The following is a 21,328-nucleotide window of genomic DNA, read 5'->3' on the forward strand; positions in this document are numbered from 1 at the left end:
AAAAATTTCAAATAAAACCTCCATGCAGGATGAACCTTTTAAAAGAATATATTGAGTACCTACAGCATATTACCTGTTTTACATATGTGATTTTATTTAAGCTCACCAAAATCCGTAAGGGAGATGTCACTTTCTCCATTTTACACAGGGGAAGCAGGCTCAGAAGGGCAGCACCTTGCAGAATGTCAGTGACAGTGACCTCAACCTAGACCTGTCAGACTCCAAAGCTCTTGATACTGCCCTCCACCTACCACTGCCCCCTCACTTCCATCAGATCGGTCAGCCCAGAAGCCAAGCAAATTCACATTTGCTTGGCATGTATTCCGAGGCTGTATGTATTCAAATTATCCTAACTTTAAAAAAGGATGAAATTCAGCCAACGAATATAAGTTATAGTCCTAGCTTCACCTGTGTAAATCACTTACCCCTTCTTAGACTCAGTTTCTATTTCAAGACCTAACACGATCTGGCCTTAGAGAACTGGTTTTTCTCCTCATCTCTGGCCACTTCTCCCCCAAGGTACCCAACACTGTTCCCCAAACGTGACTGTATATATTCATATCTCCGTGTGTTGGTTCTGCTGAATCACATCTTCTTCCTGTTCCATCCAGTGAAGGCAAACTGGTGCCCCATGCCCAGCTCAAGGGAGCCCCAAGCAGAGCTAACTGCTTCCTTCCTTGTGCTCCAATGGCACTTAATTCATGTCTCTATTTGTAAGTAGAGTATGTCTCTCCCCAACACTAGATGGTAAGCTCTAGAAGCAGAGGCAAATCTTACTTGACTTCATAACCCAAAACTGAGCACAATTCCTGAAACTATTTGACAATCACAAGGTTTCAGGAAGGTTCACTGAATTAAGGAAGTCAGGAATATTTGTTGTGATTCAACCAATGTTTGTTAAGTAGTCAATCAACCATGCCTTAAAACGAGAAGAGCGTCTGTCCTTCCTACTTCACAGTGAGTTCTTTAAATGTTACCTGCTCACTCGCCCAACTACGCAAAGAAAGATTTCCCCCTGATAAACTCTCATAGCACCCTTCTCCTTTCCTTAGTTTTTAATCAGAATATATAATTATAAAGATGTGTATGAATTACTTTGCTAATGTCTATATTCCTCCACACTATTAGACTAGAAGCTCTATATAGGGATGATGTATGTTTAGGTAACAGGAATGATGTTATGTTTAGTCTACCACTGTATTCCTAGCATCCAACACCCAATAAGTGCTTGATAAATATTTACCGAATAAAAGATATGAAAATTAAAAGATATAATGCATATCAAACACTCTGTGAATTGTATAGTGATGATTAAGACACACTCACTTATTGGGATTATATATTCAGTTTATTCCCTCTTTGATTGCTAAAACAAAACCTCAGTCTCTTCTCCAGTATCATATGCCTTTAGTTGGCAAACCTCTTCCTGCGCCGCCAATAGGGCACTTATGTTTGACTCATTTGAATAATAATATCAATTACCTTATTTTATTCCAGTTTGTAATTTACAAAAAATATCAGCAGTGAGTGAGACATATTAAATCACCTCAGATCTCACCTAAGATATTCTATAAAATAAAGGTCAAATAGCTTTTTCTTTTCAAAAATAACTCTGATTTTGATACATGGTTCTAATCTTCAAAGCACTGCACAACATTTACAAGGTACATGTTTAACACATTGTAACAATTAGCTTGCATTCTCAAGCGAGTGGGCCCAAGGAGACCAACACAGTTGCTATGGCAGGTCAGATGTTTGCATGGGCTCCTCTGTTACACGGGTTCCTTCCAAGGCTCTGGAGGGGATGGGGACCTGATGACCTGTTCTAACGGTCGAAAGCAAGAGAGTACTGAATTTTCCTTAAAGAGGGCATTCAAAATTGTAGACCTTTTGGCCCCCATGAGACCCAGATGCATCCCTGTGCTAAAGGCTTTCAACCTCATAATGAGACCACTTTCTCTCTGAAGTATTCATAAACCAACAAGACACGCAGGCATATTTAAAAACAGATTTTAAAAAAATCTAGTTCTCATCTTTGAAGTAGAGTTCCTATTACATCCTTTTTTAAAGTCTGTCTAAAACAAGACCATTATGTCTGAATAATTATTTTTTCTAGACCCATATACACCTCTCTTTCTCCTTAATAAGCACAGCTCATGTGCATTTTTAAATATTCACAAGATCTCTACCAAGTAGGTGTTACTAATTTTCCCATTTCACAGAAGACGAAACAGACTTAGAGAAGGGAACTGACTTGCCCAGGATCAGAGAGCTAATAAAGGATCCGTGTGCCTGGGATTTCACCCTAGGGCCCTAGGCCGCTGGCCACACTTAATCTCCAGGCTCTTTTACTCACAGGGTTCCTTGACAGCAGAAATTAGGTCATCATGGTGCTTTGTAATTCCCCACAGAGCTGATGATAAAAAGCTGGCACTCGGGCTTCCCTGGTGGCGCAGTGGTTGAGAGTCTGCCTGCTAATGCAGGGGACACGGGTTCGAGCCCTGGTCTGGGAAGATCCCACATGCCGCGGAGCAGCTGGGCCCGTGAGCCACAACTGCTGAGCCTGCGCGTCTGGAGCCTGTGCCCCGCAACGGGAGGGGCCGCGATAGTGAGAGGCCCGCGCACCGCGATGAAGAGCGGTCCCTGCACCGCGATGAAGAGTGGCCCCCACTTGCCGTAGCTAGAGAAAGCCCTCGCACGAACCGAAGACCCAACACAGCCAAAAATAAAGAAATAAATAAAGTAGCTATAAAATTAAAAAAAAAAAAAAAAAAAAGCTGGCACTCAACATATTTGATGAACTATTTAAGAGAATACCTATTGTAACCCAATCTCTAACAGTGTGATACCACTATGAATATTCCTAAATGGTGAGGTAATCAGACCTCTTAAGAATGATACAGAATGGAAAACAGGGCCAGATGTTGCCAGGGTTTGCAGCTCCAAATCAAAGCTACTCAGGGAGAGTATCCAGTGGAATACAAGTTATGCAGAGGCCTTTCAAGTCATACCAGTGAGGCAATCTTTGAATTGAAAGGCAAGCATATATATCTGAGAGAAAACGAATGCCTAACAGGTTTATTAAAATCTTTTTTTAAATCAAAAACACACATACACAAGATAGACCAAATGTCTTGTCCTTCTAGTATAGTCCTCTTTGAGTGATTGCCTGGAAGCTAAATTAATCCTGCAGGAAGGGAAAAGTGTGTCTACCTAACTGAAAACAGTGAACTCAGTGGCTGCATGTAGACATGGCCTAACAGTGTAATGTAATGAAAGTGCCCGAAAAGCCGCCATTTGGCACCCAGGCCAACATCAAAAGGCAAGGCTCCTAATGAGGATCTTCAGCCAAGAGACAGCATTTCCACACCGTGAAATAAAAGAGTGTAATGGCACCACTGGAAACGCCAAATAATTTACGTCCCTCTACATCAGCAAATGGTTTTAAGGTTTGGCACCAAGAGGTAATAACAAAAAGGGCTAGAGTTGACATGCCTCTGACCTCCAGATTGACTTCTGCATTGTACTGCTCTATAGTAGTAAGTACATCTACCTGGATTACAAATAATAGTTTCACTACATTTTTTTTCATATGAAAAACTTGGGATCTCACAGAGACCTATTCATTAGGACTCGGAGAGGTCCTTGGGCATTCACTCTTCCTAAGAGGCCGTCTCTGACAATATTGCTCAGAGACTCACCATTTTAAGAGATGTATAAAATTCTCCTCTGAATCGTATTATTTCTTCCTTTTTAACTAAAGGAATCTTAACCTTTAGTCTTGATTCAAAGCTCAAAGAGCTATTATCATTATATGGCCTGTTGAGTCATGTTTTCAATTTTGTTTAATTTGTAACTCATTTTTAAGACTGGAAAAATGCTATGTATAATTTCCTGTCACTTCTTTTAATGTTCCAAAAGTTTCTTAGCCTATATATCCGTTAGGTGACTAAACCGAAGAATTATCAGTTATGGAATTTACATTAAAATATTTATATTGACAGCATAAGACATGTGTGTACTCAAAAGCTCAATACTTAAATAGTGCAGGAGAGCCTTTTTAAAACTCCTTTGTCTCCTCCCAGGGTGATGGTTCCCAGAAGACTGATGGGGGCAGGTGCCAGTCCCTTCTCTCCCCTCCCTGCTGATTGGTTCTGCTCTCCAGCACCACAAACCCAAGATCAGCAGGGAAAGTTCAAACCGTTCTTTAGCAACAGGTAGTCGATCACTTATTTTCCACCAAGACAGGAAGAACTGTCTGTAAAATATCTTTGGAGGTCTGCCAGCAGCACTGAAACCCCTTTCAGTCTGGAAAGCAGCCCCAGTTCTGTAACTCTGAAGACCATAAATGTGGGGGATTCATCAAACTAATATTAAATAGAGGCTTTGTCACCTTAAAAATTTCAGTGCTTGGATCAGAAATTCCAAAGTCTGTATTTCAAGCAGTGTAAAGTTTACAAGATGCTGTCTGTAATTTACAAAACTGAGTTCTGCAGCAAACAAAAACATCTGTCATGTCTAAAGATTAGTATTTGAATGACAAAATGGTGCTATTTTGAAAGGCAATTAAGATGTCGTTCCCTATGAAGAAAAAATATAGATATAGATCACTTACATTAAATGACATATTACCTATTTCAGGAAATCAATTAATGATAAATGTATTCCAAAGAAAAGCACTATGCAAAACTCAGAATTTGGGGTTCCAGTGACTAATTTTTCTCTCTTACTGCTGCCTTGACTAAGCACCTACAGTCCTTGCAAACAGCACACCCACACCATAATTTTTTTTTGGCAAACAATTAGTGCCTTAATTCTTGAACTATCAAGCTCGAGAAACAATAGCCACTTAAATCAACAAACCCTCAGTTTAATCAATTAGCATAGAGTCTTAGATGAACCTCCTTTATTAAACATGCATGTGTCCTGCTATTTTCTGCTATTTTAATATTATTTTTTAAAAAACAGATCCTGGTTAGTAAAGGTATCTGGAAAGAAATCATCAAGTTCAATGTGTTAGGGGAAGACAGGGGGAGCTTCTTGAAAACTGACTCTAAAAAACAATGTTAAGTGGTAGACTAATGAAAACTTAGCCCCAGTTGGTAGATCTTTAGAATCTTCGTAGTGGGAATAGCAACTCAAAAACTGTTAAACAAATGACAGGCCAAACATCCACAATGTCTGAATTTTATTCTCTTTTCGTTTAATTCTGTTGAATTTTAAATAAAGTTTAGGTTATTTTTTTAATATTTTAAAATATGCTAATAGTTGTTGAAAAATAATTAACTTTTCAGTTTTTGGACAGAGTTGTAAAAGGTTTCCCACATTCTTAAATATGGCTTTACTACATTCCATTAAATTTTGTTCAGAAAGATACATTACTGATATTGAAATGAAAACCAATGAAAAAATATAGCTCACCATAACGGTATTCATAGCAAACTCTGCTGAAACATACCTTAATTCGTTTAGTAAATGATATTATATATACTATAAATACAGTGCAAGCTAGCTTTTGGGTAGCAAAGGTGTTCTTTGTTCTTAATCTGGTGCTACTTGTTAGAAAACCAGTCCTGATCACTCCTTGACTCTTCCAAGTTAAACTGGCAGAGGATTATAAAATTATCAAATAAACATATGACTTAACAACCATTCCAGATAATTCCATCAAACAATTTTTCCACAAAACATCTAAAACTGCAGCTAGAATAAACTCAAATTTGCTGTGTAATTCCACAACGTTTCACTTTACTCCTAAGGAGCAGAAGACACCAAAATGACAGAGGGGCAGCAGACCTGATTCCTTTGGTATATTAAGGTGAGCACACCTTACATCTAAATTTTCATGTGCGCCCAGTGGAGCAGAGACTGAACAACCATTGTCCCTGGAGACGACAGAACACTGCAGGCCAAAAAACAACAACAAGAAAACGTATGTGTGTGTGTTTTCGTTTTTATTTTCGTCCTGACCCTTTGACTTGAACTCTACATTTTTTTTTTAAACTATGGTAAAAACAATACTTTAATGGAAAATTCTCTTTGGAAAACCGCTCAACTTCTTTCTTTTGTTAAGCAACCTTGTATGTGTTTCCTCTTCTGCCTTCTTCCCATCCTCACGTTACTAGGGCCACAAACGAGGACGCTTTCCTTCCAGAAAACACCGGTCAGAATGCCACCCTTGCCTGGGCAGCCTTGAACATCCAATCTGGGATTCCCTGGGGATCCCAACACCAAGAGTTACACCCATCACGACGCTGGAAAGGGCGTCTGGGCGATCCCCCCTAAAGGCCTACCAAAGATCAGGTCTCTACCGTTACGCCCCCATCTAGAGGAGAGGACGTCCCAGACACGCCCCCCCCCCCCCCGCGTGCAGGGCGGTGAACTCGCGCCCGGGAGTCCCACGGACACGATGGGAAAGGGCATGCCCGGGCGGGGTGGGTGGGGGCGAAGCTGACCCGGGGACTGCCGGTACAGAGCGAGAAGCCCGCTGGGGTTGGCCGACCCCCTCCCCCTACCCCTCACTGGGGGCCTCACCACCCCTCCAAGGCCCCGCCCCCAGCTTCGCCCCTTGCCCGCCGGTCAGCGCACGCGTGTCGGTGCGCCCAGCCTCTGCGCTCTCCCAGGCAGCACGCTCCGGTCTGGACGGTTCCGCGGGTGTGTGTGTGCCAGAGGGGCGGGAGGGATGCTCCAAGTCGGCGTGAAGGAGGCACGAGTGGGGAAACACGGGCGGGCCAGACCAGGAGACCTCCCGGTAACCACCTCGACTCCATTTTATCTCCTCGGAAACTGGGCAGGCTGGGGACCCCGCCGCAGGGCGGGGTTCCTCCCGGCGGGGGGCGAGAGAGACCGTTACGCTGGAGCACCGGGAGACGGTCCTGGCAGCTCCCGGCCGCCACCCGCGCCGAAATAAAAGCCTCTCGCGGCTTCCCGCCCAGCCAGCCTCTCTCTGATTGGTCGCCATGGGAGGGACCCGAGTTGGCCTGAGGCGGCGGCGGAGCGCGTCTCTCGTGCCGCCCGGGGAGGGGGCGCGTTGGGTGCTCCCCGGCCCGCCCCGCGCGCTCCCCGACCCAGTCTCGGCCGTCTAGGGCAGCTCCAGCGGCAGCTGGCAGCGGCGGCCACAACACACAGACCCCTCCGCCCGGCTTGCCTCGGGCGCTTCCCAGCACACGCCCCCCCACCGAGAATGTCTGCCCACCCCACCCAGCTCTCTCCGGTTCCTGCTCCTTTTCTTCCCCCTCCCCGTCCGTCAGCTCCAAAACGCAAATCCTGGGGTGGGGTGGGGTGGGGCGGGGTGGGGTGGGGTGGGGTGAGCAGCTGGAGGGAAGGGTGGGCACGCACGGAAGAATCTTCCAGGGAGGCCGGGATGGAAATACCCCAAATGAAATAAACCTCCCTCCCTGCCGCCAAGGTTTTATGGGCGGCGGCGCAGCCCCCGCAACCCGCGGCAGCATCACTACTGTCTTCCTCCCAGCTCCTATTGTTCGCACTTTGCCAGGGTCAGGAACCTCGCCCAAAGAAAGGAGACTGGGGCGAGGTGTTTCGGGCGGCTACCTGCCATTCTTCTCTCGCACCACGCAACATGGGGCTCGCGGTGCGTGTGAAGGCACACGCGCGCGCGCACACACCAGGCAACCCAGATCACGCCCTCCTCGCCCTCCGCCCCTCCGCACTTCCTCCTGTCAAAACGCGGCGCTCGATCCTCCCATCCCTCCTTGCTCCGGGCCGAGAGCAGGCTTTGCAACTAACCAGATATTTGGCAAATGAAAAACTAACGTCATACCGACGGGGGTGCAACAACGGCCACACAGCCCTGAGATTCTGCCCATTTCGCCCCATTTTTTAAACCGTTATTCGGCCGGGGCCGGGGGGAAAGGCGCAAAGGCGGCGAGCCCCACTTTATTAGACCCGGGGAAATAACGATCGGGGGCGGCTGCCCCGGCCTTATTGTTCACTCTTCGCGGAACCGGGGCTGACAAGCCCCTTCCCCACAGAACCCGAGCCTGTGCGGCTGCACCACCGGACCGCGGCCTCCCTCGCTCCGCCGCCCGCCACCCGCCTTCGGGGATGGAGCGCTGCCCATCACCGGCGCGGCCGCAGCGTCCCGGGAGCGGGCTGCTCCGCTCCCAGAGCAGCGGGCACACAAAGTGGGAAGGGCGGGCGCGCTGGAGGGGCGCCCGGCACTCGCTACGCGGGGAGGCTGCCCCGGTCCAGGCAGCCCGGGAGGGTTCGGGTGGGCAGCAAGGGCGACGCGCTCCTTCCTCAGCTCAACGAAAATGACCACCCTTAGCATTCCATGTAAAACCACCCCAAATAACAGCGTTCCTCGGGAAGAGGAGTGGGGGGAGGGTTCAATTAGCAAATCAAATTGCGAATATTAATTTTGAAAATGTACCTGCAGTTCCCAGGAAAAACAAAGTCCAGATGAAATCCTTAGTTTGCAGCATTGTAATCTGCTGGCCGGGAGGGATGTTCCTGCCGCGGTAAATTCTCTGCCCCCCCCCCCCCGTGCAGCGAGTGTGGACAGCGGCAGAGCAACAGACCTAGGGGCAGACAATTGCCAGGCTGAGTATGATTATTTTTGCAGAATTGTTTCCTGCCAGCCGCCGCCGAGCTGCGTTCACGCGCTGATCGGAGAATGAGTGACAGTCCCAGCCTCAGCACATTCGCAACTCGGAGATCCTTGCGCTGGCCCGGGTTCGCTTTGATAGAACTGGGGATGGGAGCTGGGGGCGGGGGTGAGAACCTCACTGTGTCCTTCCACCACGCCGGCCACAAATAGTGCCGAACATCAAGGAGGTAAGAGAGACAGGGGAGGCAGCTGCGGCCGCCTGCAAAACCCGGCGTGGAACTGCCGGAGGAGTCGGGCTCTTTCACAAGCAGTCTTCCAGGCAGAACTGGGATTTCTTCTTTTCACACTTCTCGCCTATGCCTCCGCGGTCCTTGCTGCCATCCAGCCTTCCTTAATCAGGAAGGTTGGATACTTTAATAACTAGTAAATAATAAAAGTAAAATCTTGGGTTTGTGTAGGGTTTCAAAGTTGTCGAATCCTTCATTTAGATCCTAAGATCCTTGAATTATAAGGATAGCCTAGGATTTAGTTGTTTTAAGTGCAGGAAATTAGAAATTTGGAGGAGGGGGATTGCTGTTGTGGGGTTTTGTTTGTTAATTTGTTTGTTTGTTTGTTTTATACTGGCTATGAAGTTTGCTCTCCCACAGAGAGGCAGCAGATCTCAGGGGAAGGAGGTGGGAAGGAACTTAAGTTAGAAGGAAAACGCAGATGTTTAGAAGGGATTTTCAGAAATAACTACAGGAAAATGTTTTCTTGTTTATAAATGCTGGAATCTGTGGTCTCTTTATAAAGATAACCAAGATTTTTTATGTAGGTTTTACGGTATAGGCACAATATTAAATAATATTTTCTTACAAGGGCATACAACCTCAATTTTTAAAGATTTTAATATAGAATATCACTGAGGTACCAACGCAAAGAGTTTCAATGAATCTTCCAGCTGTTATTTTAAACAGAAGAGGGTGGGGGAGCAAGGTGAAAATAAACATGTTTCAGCACCTGAGCAAGGTTTGAGTGTTTACAGAACAAAAGGTGAGGCAGAAAAAGGAGCTCACGGTGTCCTAGATGCTGGACTAGCCTACTAGCCTAGCACAGTGAAACCCGCCCAGAGGAAGGCTGCCTGGCTATGTTCAAAGCACCAGTGCACCAACATCACCATGCACTCCATTTGTCTTTAAAGGTCAGACTCTCCACTGCTGTATCACTCTTTAAAAACCCATTCTCTGCTGGCTAACCAGCCAGCCTCTGTTACTGGAGAGGCTGACACCCCTCCCCCTCCCCTCCTGTATACTAAACCCAGGTGGGCCAAACCAACAGGCTGAAATACAGGGGCCCCTGAAAAGTACTTCCTCCCCCAAATCTATCTTTCACAACATTTATTTTTGTAATATTTCCCTCAAACCAACTATAAATAATTTTAAAATACAGAGAAGTAGAAAGAATCCCACAGATTCCAGAGATACCCACAGATTTTCTAAGTCTTCTCTATATGCATATGATTTTTATCATTGACATAGTATAGCAGTGCCTAACATCTCATTATAAGCATTTTTCCAGTTTGTTAAAAAGTCCTTTGAAATCCTTTATAGCTATGTAGTATTTCTTCATATTGATGGCTCTTCAATGGTTTCTCCACTGTTGGATATTTAGATTGTTTCCAGAGTTTAATAATATCAGTAATGTTTTTTGAACACCTTTTAATAAGTATTTATTGAACAACCACTGTATTTAGTCCTGTGCTGGGTACAGTGAATTATATAGTTGTTGGTGGTGTTTTTAATGGTTGCTGTATTTAGCATGTTTGGCTTCAGACATGCTAACATGTAAAATTACCACATTGGCCTTGTAAATGTAAGTGGATAAATATATTAGACTCTTTCTTAAGGAAGAGGTTTTGATAGCAGGGAAAGATGGAGAGAACAGGCTTGAGGGGAAAGGGAAGAAAGTGAAGGTTGGGATACCCAAGATAAAATTTTTCTATTTCTAATTTTACCAAGAGTGAGAGACACAACCTTCTCTGCAAACCTCCCTCCCTATAGTGCCTATCCATAGAATTAAAAGATTCCTTACTATTTTCCTCCCCAAATGTCCCTATTTTTAGTTTTTTAATGTAGGCAGGTGTGGAAGTCCTATCTTACTTCAGCATGACTGAACCCCCCCCAGCCCCTCCCTTCCCTGTGGGGCTGCTGCTCTCTGTTGTGATGATTCATTCTAGACTTCTGGCCCCCAGGCATTCCAGTCCACACTCCATGTATCTCTCCTGTGTTCTTTTAACAGGATCCATCACTTGTGTCCAATTCGTCAGCTCTCCACTTGTCAGTGCCCACATCTGTGAGCTCTGGGTGTCAATCCTTTCCTGGACCTCACTTTGAAATGAGGCAAAACTGTGTCCCTCCCCAGACCTCTCTCCCCAGAGGGAGTCCCAGGCTGTCAGGCCCACATTAATGAGCATCTAGCGAGTGAATAGCCAGGGGACTGAAGCAGAGGAAGGAGACACTCAGGACTGTTTTAGAGATTGGAGCTTCCCTAATAAAGCAGAGAATGGGCTATAAAATCAGCCACAGCAAGAAGACCAGCCAGGAAGCTACGACAGTGCTCTCTGGATGGGCTGGCATGTCCTGATCCTAGGCAGTGGCCCTGGGGAAGGAAGCCAACAGGAGCACAGATTTGAGAAATATTTCCAAGACAAAAAACAGCAGAACTTTGGAACTTTCTGAAGATGGGGGTCTGAGGCAGGGGAAGAAATCAGAATTGCTTTCGTTCATTCAACAAATACTTATTCAGTATCAACTAGGTGCCCGGCACTGCTCTAGACACTCAAGACATAGCAGTAGACAAAAGAGTATCTTTGCCTTCATGGACTTCTGTTCTTATGGGGAAGATAGAAATTAATCTACAAATATCTAGTATGTAGATGGTAATATGTGCAAAGGAGAGCAATAAAGAGGGGTACAGGGGTAGGGAGTTCTGTGGGGACTAGCATTTTGTACAGGGGAGCCAGGGGAAACATCTCTGATTCAGGGATATCTGGCCAAGATCTCAAGAAAGTAATGACTCCAAAGCTTCCAGTGTGGGAAGTTATGTAGCTGCTGGTAACCTTGACAGGGAGTGGAAGAGGAAGGGCAGACTTAGACAAGGTAATAAGCAAAGGAGCAATGGTGTCAGCTCTGAACATACTAATTCTGAGACGTTTGAGGGATATCCAAGTGGAGATGTACAGAAGACGAACAGTCAGATGGAGAGGAGTCTAGAGAACAATAATATTTAAGCTGTGGGCAGACGGAACTGCCAAAGAAATAGTGAAAACACAGAGAGATAGAGAATTGGAACATTATAATGTCACCAAATCGAAAGGAGAAGAAAGTTTTGAAGTGCTCGTATAAGAAGACTTAAAAGTTTCCTGGATTTGACCATTGGGAAGTCATGAGTGGTCTCTGAGAGAGCAGCATTCATGGGGAAGGGGAGACATCAGTGTCCCAGGAATGGAAGACTGGCCAGGAAGGAGCAGCGGGGGATGTGGACCACTCCTTAGAGGAGCCATGTGATAATGGAGGAATGTGGTAAGGATAGTAACAGGAAGACAAGCTTGAGGGAGAAGGAACCTTGAAAGGAGGTTTTCTTCTCTTCTCTTTAATATGAGGATTTAATTATTAGGTTATAAAGTAAATTAATTTGCCACTAACTCCTGCTCACCATCACCACCACGTTATGGTCTAACTTAGACTACTTGAAAAAATGAACTTGGTCTAGAGTCAAGTGCCCTCACAAGTGTTTTTCCTCATTTAAGGCTTCTTTCCTGTTGGTGTTGAAAAGGAGAACCAAGGCAAGACCTCAGAGCCCACAGAAATCCGAGGAACTCAGTTTAAACATTTGACATGAGCAAAATGCATTCTGGGAAACTCAGCAGCCTAAGCCCAAAGCCAAAGACAGTGACCTGGGGCTAGGAGAGGCTGGGGAAACAGAGGCATGCCCAAAGAGGTGAGTGTGATCTAGGAAAGAGAGGACCGCAGAGCTAAGGAGTGAGTCTCTAGGGATCCCTCAGAGCTCCCTCCTAGCTTCTCATATTCCTGATCTGGTTGACATGAGAAGTGACTTCTAACTTCTACGGTGTGATGGGGCTGAGGCCACTGACATGCTTCCCTCCTTGCTTGAGGCTGGCTCAGGCCCTGGTTAAGGACTAGTGCACACTCATCCGTTGATCCAGCTGAATGATGCTGGGGACTCCAAAAGCCGAGGGATGAGAAAGGTCGACACAGAAACCACTACTTCTTTGTGAGGGTTGTGCGCTGCACAACTCAAGGGGTGCCTTTCAAGTCCCACTCATCATATATTTAACCAGATGTTAGGACAATTTTTGTGTCAAGTGCAAGTAAATAATCTCAGGGAAAGGGTGATGTTTCTTTTTTTCTTTCTTTCCTCCTTCTTTTCTTTCTCTTTCTTTCTTTCTTCCTTCCTTCCTCCCTCCCTTCTTTCCTTCCTTCCTTCTTTCCTTCTTTTTTTTTTTAAATTTTGCAGACACTTTATTAGAGAGTGCTTTCAACCCTGTATACAAAGGGAAGAAAACAGTTTGGAAAGAAGGAGAAGCTGAGCCATACCGCAGGCACAACAAGGTGTCAGTCAGCCCCTGGGAGATGTGAAACCAGCTGTAGTGTCCTGGCATGGAACAGTCATCAGATTTAGGCTGAACCTGACCTTGGGAGAGGCAGCTCTCTGCAGCCAAGGGCAATTTCTCAAGGCTAACAGCTGAGAGCATCCTCCCAAGTAGAGAAGCATGTCGTCCCCCAGTCCTGAAAGTGGCATCTGTGCAGCTTAGCACAGCATCCACACACAATTTTAGCTGTAAATCAAAATATAATTGGGGGGAAAGTTAAATATTTTTTCTTTTCTTTTTTTATTTTGGGAAAATATATGTAACATAAAATTTACCATTTTAACCATTTTAAGTCTACACTTCTGTAGCATTACATTCACATCGTAGTACAGCCATCACCATTATCCATCTCCAGAACTTTTTCACCTTCTCCAACTGAAACTCTGTACCCATTAAACAATAAATCTCCATTTCCATTCTTCCCCTAGCCCCTAGTAACAACCATTCTACTTTCTGTCTCTTTGAACCTGAATAGTTACACATACAAGAACAATCATATGTTTGTCCTATTGTTCCTGTCTTATTTCACTTAGCATAATGTTTTCAAGGTTCACATAAGTGGTAACATGTGTCAAATTTTCCATTCTATGTATATACCACATTTTGTTCATCCATTCATTTATCAGCTGACGCTTGGGTTGCTTCCACCTTTTGACTGTTATGAATAAAGCTGCTATGAACATGGATGTGTAAATATCTGTTCAAGTCCCTGCTTTCAGTTCTTTGTACCTAGAAGTGGAATTGCTGAATCATGTGGTTTAATTTTTTGAGGAATTGCCATACATTTTCCACAGCTGCTGTATCATTTTGCATTCCTACCAGCAATGCACGTGGGTTCCAATTTCTCCACAACTTTGCTAACACTTTCTTTCCTTTTCTCCTTTCCTTCCTTTTATCTTCCTTCTTTTTATCTTCCTTCCTCCCTTCCTCCCTCCCTCCCTTCCTTTTTCTTTCTTTCTTTCTTCTTTCTTTTCTTCCTTTCTTTCTTTCTTTCTTTCTCTTTCTTACTTTCTTTCTTTCTTTCTTCATTTCTTTCTTTCTTTCTTTTTTATAGTAGTCATCCTAGTGATTGTGAAATGGTATCTCATTATGATTTTATTTGCATTTCCCTAAGGTCTAGGGATATTGAGCATCTTTTCATGTGCTCATTGCTCATTTGTATATCTTCTTTGAAGAAATATCTGTTCAAGTCCTTTGCCCATATTTTAACTGGGTTATTTGTTTTATGCTATTGTTGAATTATAGGAGTTCTTTATATATTCTGAATATGAATCTCTTATTAGTTATACGATTTACAAATATTTTCTCCCATCCCATGGGTTAACTTTTCACTCGGTTGATAGTGTCCTTTGATACATAAGTTTTTAATTTTGATGAAGGCCAACATGTCTATGTTTCCTTTTGTCTTCTGTGCTTTTGGTATCATATTCAAGAATCATTGCCAAATCCAAAGTCTTGAAGTTTTCCCCCTACATTTTCTTCTAGTTTTATGGTTTTAGCTCTTACATTTAAGTCTTAGATCCATTTTGAGTTAATTTTTGTACATGGGTAAGGTAACGGTCCCATGTTATTTATTTATTAGTTTTCCCAGCATTATTTGTTAAAAAATATTTCCCCATTGAATGGTCTTGGCATCCTGGTCAAAAATCCTTTGACCATATGTGCAACGATTTTTCTATGGACTCTCTATTTTATTCCATTGGTCTATAGTCTGTCTTTACGACAATATCACACTGTTTTGATTACTACAGCTTTGTAGTAAGTTTTTAAATCAGAAAGTGTAAGACCTCCAACTTTTTTCTTCTTTTTCAAGATTATTTTGTTTATTTGGAATCCCTTGAGAGTCCATATGAATCTGAGGATAATTCTTCTTTTCAAAAAAGGTCATTGGGATTTTGGTAGAGATCGAGGGGTACTGTTTTCAAATCTGTCCAAAGTTGTTACCTGGTCTAGTATCTGGAGCCATGCTGATATCTTGGGGATGGATGTGTGTTAGACATCTCACTCTAGAGCTATGGGAAACTGAGTCACAGTGAACTATCACAAATTGCCGACTTGGGTGATCTATTCTTTCCAATATAGATACGGAGAGATGAAGCAGGATCAAATCACAAGAATCAGATCATGAAATTGCACAGCCAGTTTAGAGAGGTGACAGTGTGCTAATAAAGGAAAGATGGGTTTAAATGGTTTCTTGGCTTTACTGAACTCAAACCTCAGAGACTCAAACCTGTTTTATCTTTGAAAACAACCCCTCTGAAACAGGTGATTTAACAGTCTGGAGAAAGGAGCCAGGATCTCCATGTCAAGATCTTCTAAATCACAAAGTGTGACTGAGCTAAAGTTAAAGACAGGATCATTTCCTTTCTCCTTCTTACACATCCTCCTACTCACCCCAGCAGAAATGAAGTACAGTGAGGTAAGTCCTCAGGTCCTGGAGCTTGACAATCTAAGTTCAAGTCCTAGCTTCTCCACCTGTAAGCTCTGTGGATTTGGGCACAGTATTTCCCGCCTATAAACCTTTTTTTTTCTTGGTCATAACATCTGCCTTTCAGATGTCTTATGAACATTAGTTAAAATAACATACATAGAGGACTTAGTGCAGGCCTGACACTCTTTCATTCAACAGATATGTACTGAACCCCTGTCACATGCAAGGCACTGTGTTAGTTGTGGGCAATAAAAAGAAGTCAACAGAACACATGTGTTTACAGGCTTGTCAAGAAGACAAATAACTAAACAAAGAGACCAAAAAATTATAAACTATAATTAGAGTCATGAAAGATATAAACAGCATTGTTTGACAAAGAATGACAGTAGAGATATATTTTAGATCAAGGAGGGAGGTGACAGGTAAGTTGCAACCTAAAGAATGAAAAATACCCAGCCATGTTTCCAAGTAGAGGAGCATTCCAGGAATGTGCAGAGATCCCAAGGTCAGAAAAATCTAAATGGTTCTAGAAACTAAGAGAATGTGAGTCCGAGATGGAAAGAGCAAGTGGGTTAAAGGACAAAAGATAGGCACCACGTGAGCCAACTTGAAGGCTAAAGTAAGGAGCTTGTATTGTAGTCAAAGTTCAAAGAAAGCCCCTGGAGGACTTGCAGCAGCAGAGTGACAGGAGTTGTTTTCCATGTTTTAATAACCATTCTGGCTGCTGTGTGGAAAATGGCTTATAAGGAGACAGGTGTCGGTATGGGGAGGCCAGTTATTATAGAAACCACCACAGAAATGCAGGGAAGAGATGATGGAGGCTGGGGAGGAGGTGGCAGGAGATGAAGAGGAGCAGAGATAAAATGGATCAAACCTGCTGATGGATATGAGGAGAGAGAAGATGCAGAACATGCTGGGAGAATTTGTTTGGAGAGGAGGGGGGATCAAGGGTTAGATTTTGGACAAGTTACATCTACCTGGGAGACATCCACATGGAAATGTCACGTTGGTGGTCAGACATGAGTATGGAAGTCAGAAGAGAGAGATCTTAGCAGGAAATATAAATTTTGGAGTCATCAGCATTAGTGGCATCTAAACCCACGGGAAAGGATGAGGTCACTTAGCCAAAAATGAGGAGAAAGAAGAGAGGAAGGCTTAGGCCCTGATCTAGAGAAACACCAATTTTATGAGTTCAGATGAAGAAAACAGAACAAGCGAGAAGACTGAGATGAGGTGTCGTGAGGTCAGAGGTCAACCAGGAGAGAGCAGCATCTCAGGACCAGGGGAAGAGAGACTTGTAAAAAGGAAGGATGTGCCATGTGATGAATGCCGCTGAGAGGCCAGGTGAAATGAGGACAGAGAGGAGTATCCACCAGATTTGGGACTATGATGGTCATTAGTAACCTTGGCAAGAACAAATTCACACCCTCTGGGTTGAAAGTGAGTGCCTAATTAATGTTAGCTATAATAACAATAATAGGCTCCCTACTCATTCCTTCTTTGAGCTTCTGTGATAATAGAAAGACATCTGGGGACTGATCAGGGCACAGAAGTGCAGCACTCAATGATTAATCACACATACAAGTTGGTCTTATTTTAAGGTGTAAACTCAGACACCAATGTCCTTCCTGAATAATTGCCATAGTAGTTGTAGACAACTAATGCTCTAAAAGATTTGGTTGCATCAATACTTGGGGTAAGAGGGGAAAATATATCCCTTTCTCCTCCAACTATCTTTACTTCCCCTGCTCAGTGTCCTCCCTCCTGTTCCTCTGTGTCTTCTGTGGTTATACTGCTTCCCTTGGTCACACCCTAAAATACCAACAGGTAATAACCTCAGCACCAAGGAAAAGAGCCTAGTGGGCAGAGCCAACACTAAATTTAGGTCCCTCCAGGCTCATCTGTACCTTTGGAGCCAGAGAGGGTCCCATCCATGGAGCCAGTACCCACTTGTGGCACCTCCTCTCCTAAGAGCAAGCACCTTGGGGAGTGAGAGAGAAAATGAGGAAGCAAGATGGCAACCATTCGTAATGAAAGACAAAGGCATTCATCCCATTCCCACTATTACCACCACTGCCGCTTCTTTGCAAGAAGAACCAAACTGCTTTCCTCCTTTACACAGCCACTGCATTACATCTCTCTTGAGAATCCTCTGGAACCATCCTATAAAAACACAGCACCAAAGAGGATGGTGTTGCTGGTTCTACACTAGTGACAAAATCCCAAAGAACTCTGAATTTGAAGTCAATATGGGTCTAAATGCCACCCACCCCCACCCCACACACACCTTCCAAACACTGGCAGCCATTTCTACCCTTGTCCCTCTACCCCTTGGGTGCAGATGGTTCCACAGAGCCCGAGAGCTCCCAGGAGCTCCCAGGAGATACAGCACTCATTCTAGTCACTGTCTCCAAAAGAGAAATTCCAGCAAGAACTGTGGAGTGGGCAGGCGCGTTCCAGAATGGGAGGTTCCCCCTGACCACCATCTGTCCTTGCATCAGCAAAGGAGCAATAAAAAAGGAAGACTCCACTCAGTGACTCTCTGAGCAGGGGACGAATGTGACCTGGACCTCTGGTCCGAGCTACCCTTCTCTGACCCCCCCACCCCTGCTGCCCCACCATAAACGTCACTCTAAATTTTATTGAAGGAATGGGATGAGTAAACAAACCAAGAAACAGCTCATACAACTCAATATGAAAAAAAAAAATCAAAAAATGGACAGAAGACCTCAGTAAACATTTTTTTCCCAAAGAAGACATACAGATGGCTAACAGACTATCAACATCGCTAATTATTAGAGAAATGCAAATCAAAACGACAATGAGATATCACCTCACACCTGTCAGAATGGATATCATTGAAAAGTCTATAGATAACAAATGTGGAGAGGATGTGGAAAAAGGGAACCCTTCTACACTGTTGGTGGGAATGTAAATTGGTGCAGCCACTATGGAAAACAGTATGGAGGTTCCTCAAAAAACTAAATATAGAACTACCATGTGATCCAGCAATTCCACTCTTGGGTATATATCTGGAAAAAATGAAATCAATAATTTGAAAAGATACATGTACCCCAATGTTCATAGCAGTGCTGTTCACAGTAGCCAAGATATGAAGCAAACTGTGTCCATCAACAGATGAATGGATAAAGAAGTTGTGGTATATATATGCAATGGAATATTACTCAGCCATAAAAAGAATGAAATAATGCCATTTGCAGCAACATGGATGGACCTAGAGAATATTATGCTTAGTGAAATAAGTTAGAGAAAGACAAACACTGTATGATATCACAAAAAGTGGAGATTAGGAGATGCTACACATGAGTATGCAAAATAGAAACAGAATCACAGATATAGAAAACAAATGTGGTTATCAGAGGGGAGAGGGAAATGGGAGTCAAATTAAAGATACGGGATTAAGAGAGACAAACTACTATGTATAAAATAGATAAGCAACAAGGATATATTGTACAGCACAAGGAAATACAGCCATTTTCTTGTGATAACTTTTAATGGAGTATAATCTATAAAAGTACTGAGTCACTATGCTATACACCTGAAATAAATATAATATTGTAAATCAACTATACTTCAATTAAAAACTCCGGCATAAAACAAAGCAGCTAAAAAAAAATAAAATAAATATTAACCAACTATACTCCAATATAAAATAAAAATTAAAATAAATAAACAAACAAACCAAGAAAGAGCTTGAGGCTCACTACATCCTGGGACTTTGGCCGGGGTCACTTCCCAGCTCCCATGGCTGCAGTTCAGGCCTCCTCATATCTCACAGTGATATAACCACAGCCTCATGACTGTGCCTCCACTCTCCCCCTTCAAATCCACCTCCCCCAACCTCCGGAGCCATCTTCCTAAAAAGAATATTTGTAAAAAGGTGAAAGAGTCACTTCCCCACAGAAAAGCCTTAAAGGCCCCCCATTTCCTTCAGATGAAGTCCAAGCCCCATCAAGGCCCCCCCAGTCTTACCTCCCGCCTCTTCTGGTGCCCCCTTGCGGCCCTGAGTAACCATCCCGCCTGGGCTCCTGCTGGCTGCCTGGCTGACTTCTGCTCATCCTCTAAGACTTGCTTCTGAGGTCCTCTCTTCCCTGACCTTCCAATCTCTTGCTCCTCGTGCCTTTCCCCTGGGCTAGGTGCTCTTCCCAGATGCCTCCAGAATTCCTTGGCCCACCTCCTCATTGCATTTAATTATCTAATTACCTATTTCTGAATCCATCTCCCCCACTACCCCGGGACATCCTTTAGGACAGGGAATTTCATTCTAATTTCTATATCACTAGTACCTAGTTTGTTGCCTGGCACTTAATAGGTGTTCAAAGCTTGTCGTGGAATTACTGAATTAACGTCATCAATAACTTTTTCCTGCCCCACTTGTCCTGAATATGGTGAAAGCTACCTTTCCATCATGTAGGAGTTGCTCAGAGAACAAAGTATACAGTGGAGACAATTATAGGTCTAACTAAGTAAAGTCAATTTTAATTTTAAAACATCTTACAAAGAATCCTTGACCTTAATATCTCAGGTTAGCCTCAGAGGCCAATCTTTCTTGGTTTGGATCCTTCTATCCTTGATTAATTGAGAAGATTCTATTTTCTCCTCAGTTCCATCCTGTTTTTGTCCATGAAGCTCAGGCACCCTGGCATCAAGCACATTTCTGCAGTATCTTCCCCTGGCATCTCAGTTCCTCCTCTGGACTCAGAGCAGCAGCCCCCAGATGTCTGCAGAAGAAGCCAGCCCGGTCCCTGGCTCCAAGGCTCATAACCCCCTCCTCCTTCCCCGGTGGCTTTCCCTTCCTCCTTTCGAGGGCTGGTTCCTGTCTGCCTTTGCTAATGCTGCCTATTTATAAAATGGGGTGACAAAATTCCATATTCCTGATTTTCCATCTTTCTGTTTGCTAGATAATTTCAGGTTGCTTTCCCCCCTGTGATTTCTAAACAAGAGAATGAGGAAGTTACTGCCCTTACTAAAAATGCTTTGTGTCGTGTGCTGTATCCCTGGGTCATAGCACAGACTCTGGTTTATCAGGTTGCAACAGTTTTACCTACTTTGTCCACTAAAGTACTGAGAGCACAAACAGTTTCTATGTGCAATTAACCTTACAATAGCAAGAGGGAATTTGGAGCCATAAACAAGGGCTTCCCAACTTCTCAGCATCTTGACCTGCCTTCCATCCCCGCCCCCATCACCTGCCACTTGTGTGCATTCCTGTTTGTTAATGTCCCCCTCAAATGTGATGCTCAGAGCAGAGAAGAGGACCGGATGAAGAAGAGGTCAGTGGGGCCATTGCCACCTTCACTTGGGATGCTGCACGTTGTCCCTCTCAAGTCCAGGATCACCCGGGCCAGCAACTGGCTGAGCCAGAGCTAAAATCCCAGCACCATGTCCTCTCCTCCTCATCCAAACTGTCTTCTTGTCTGACTGTGCCTTGGAAAACCTGATGTAAGGAAATGAGCAGGAAAAAAAGAACATTCATGTTGCAAAAGGGTTGCTAAAGGATCTTTTAAATAAGTCTCTCTCTAAGTGCATGTAAATGTTTCTGTGTGTTCATTTATTTATTCAAGTACCTTCCGGATTCCAGGGCTTATTCTGGACACAATCAGGTGATAAATAAGACACTAGCTCTCTCCTCACAGGTAAAGGAAGAAAAAGGAAG

The 21,328-nt window shown here is 44.0% G+C and overlaps 1 protein-coding gene across 23 annotated transcripts in view; it reads right to left on the bottom strand.

The window, feature by feature from the left end:
• Positions 1 to 8,639, bottom strand: part of LOC103004072 (neural cell adhesion molecule 1) — a 314,527-nt gene extending 305,888 nt beyond the window's left edge. For all 23 annotated transcript variants that reach the window (XM_057552836.1, XM_057552829.1, XM_057552843.1 and 20 more), the window contains exon 1: positions 8,393 to 8,639. In XM_057552836.1, the coding sequence (XP_057408819.1) occupies positions 8,393 to 8,444 (52 nt within the window). In that variant the 5' untranslated portion in view covers positions 8,445 to 8,639. The remainder of the gene's footprint in view (positions 1 to 8,392) is intronic.
• Between the last annotated feature and the right edge of the window lie 12,689 nt (positions 8,640 to 21,328).

This window comes from Balaenoptera acutorostrata, chromosome 9, assembly GCF_949987535.1.
Source record: "Balaenoptera acutorostrata chromosome 9, mBalAcu1.1, whole genome shotgun sequence".
NCBI classification, from domain to species: domain Eukaryota; kingdom Metazoa; phylum Chordata; class Mammalia; order Artiodactyla; family Balaenopteridae; genus Balaenoptera; species Balaenoptera acutorostrata.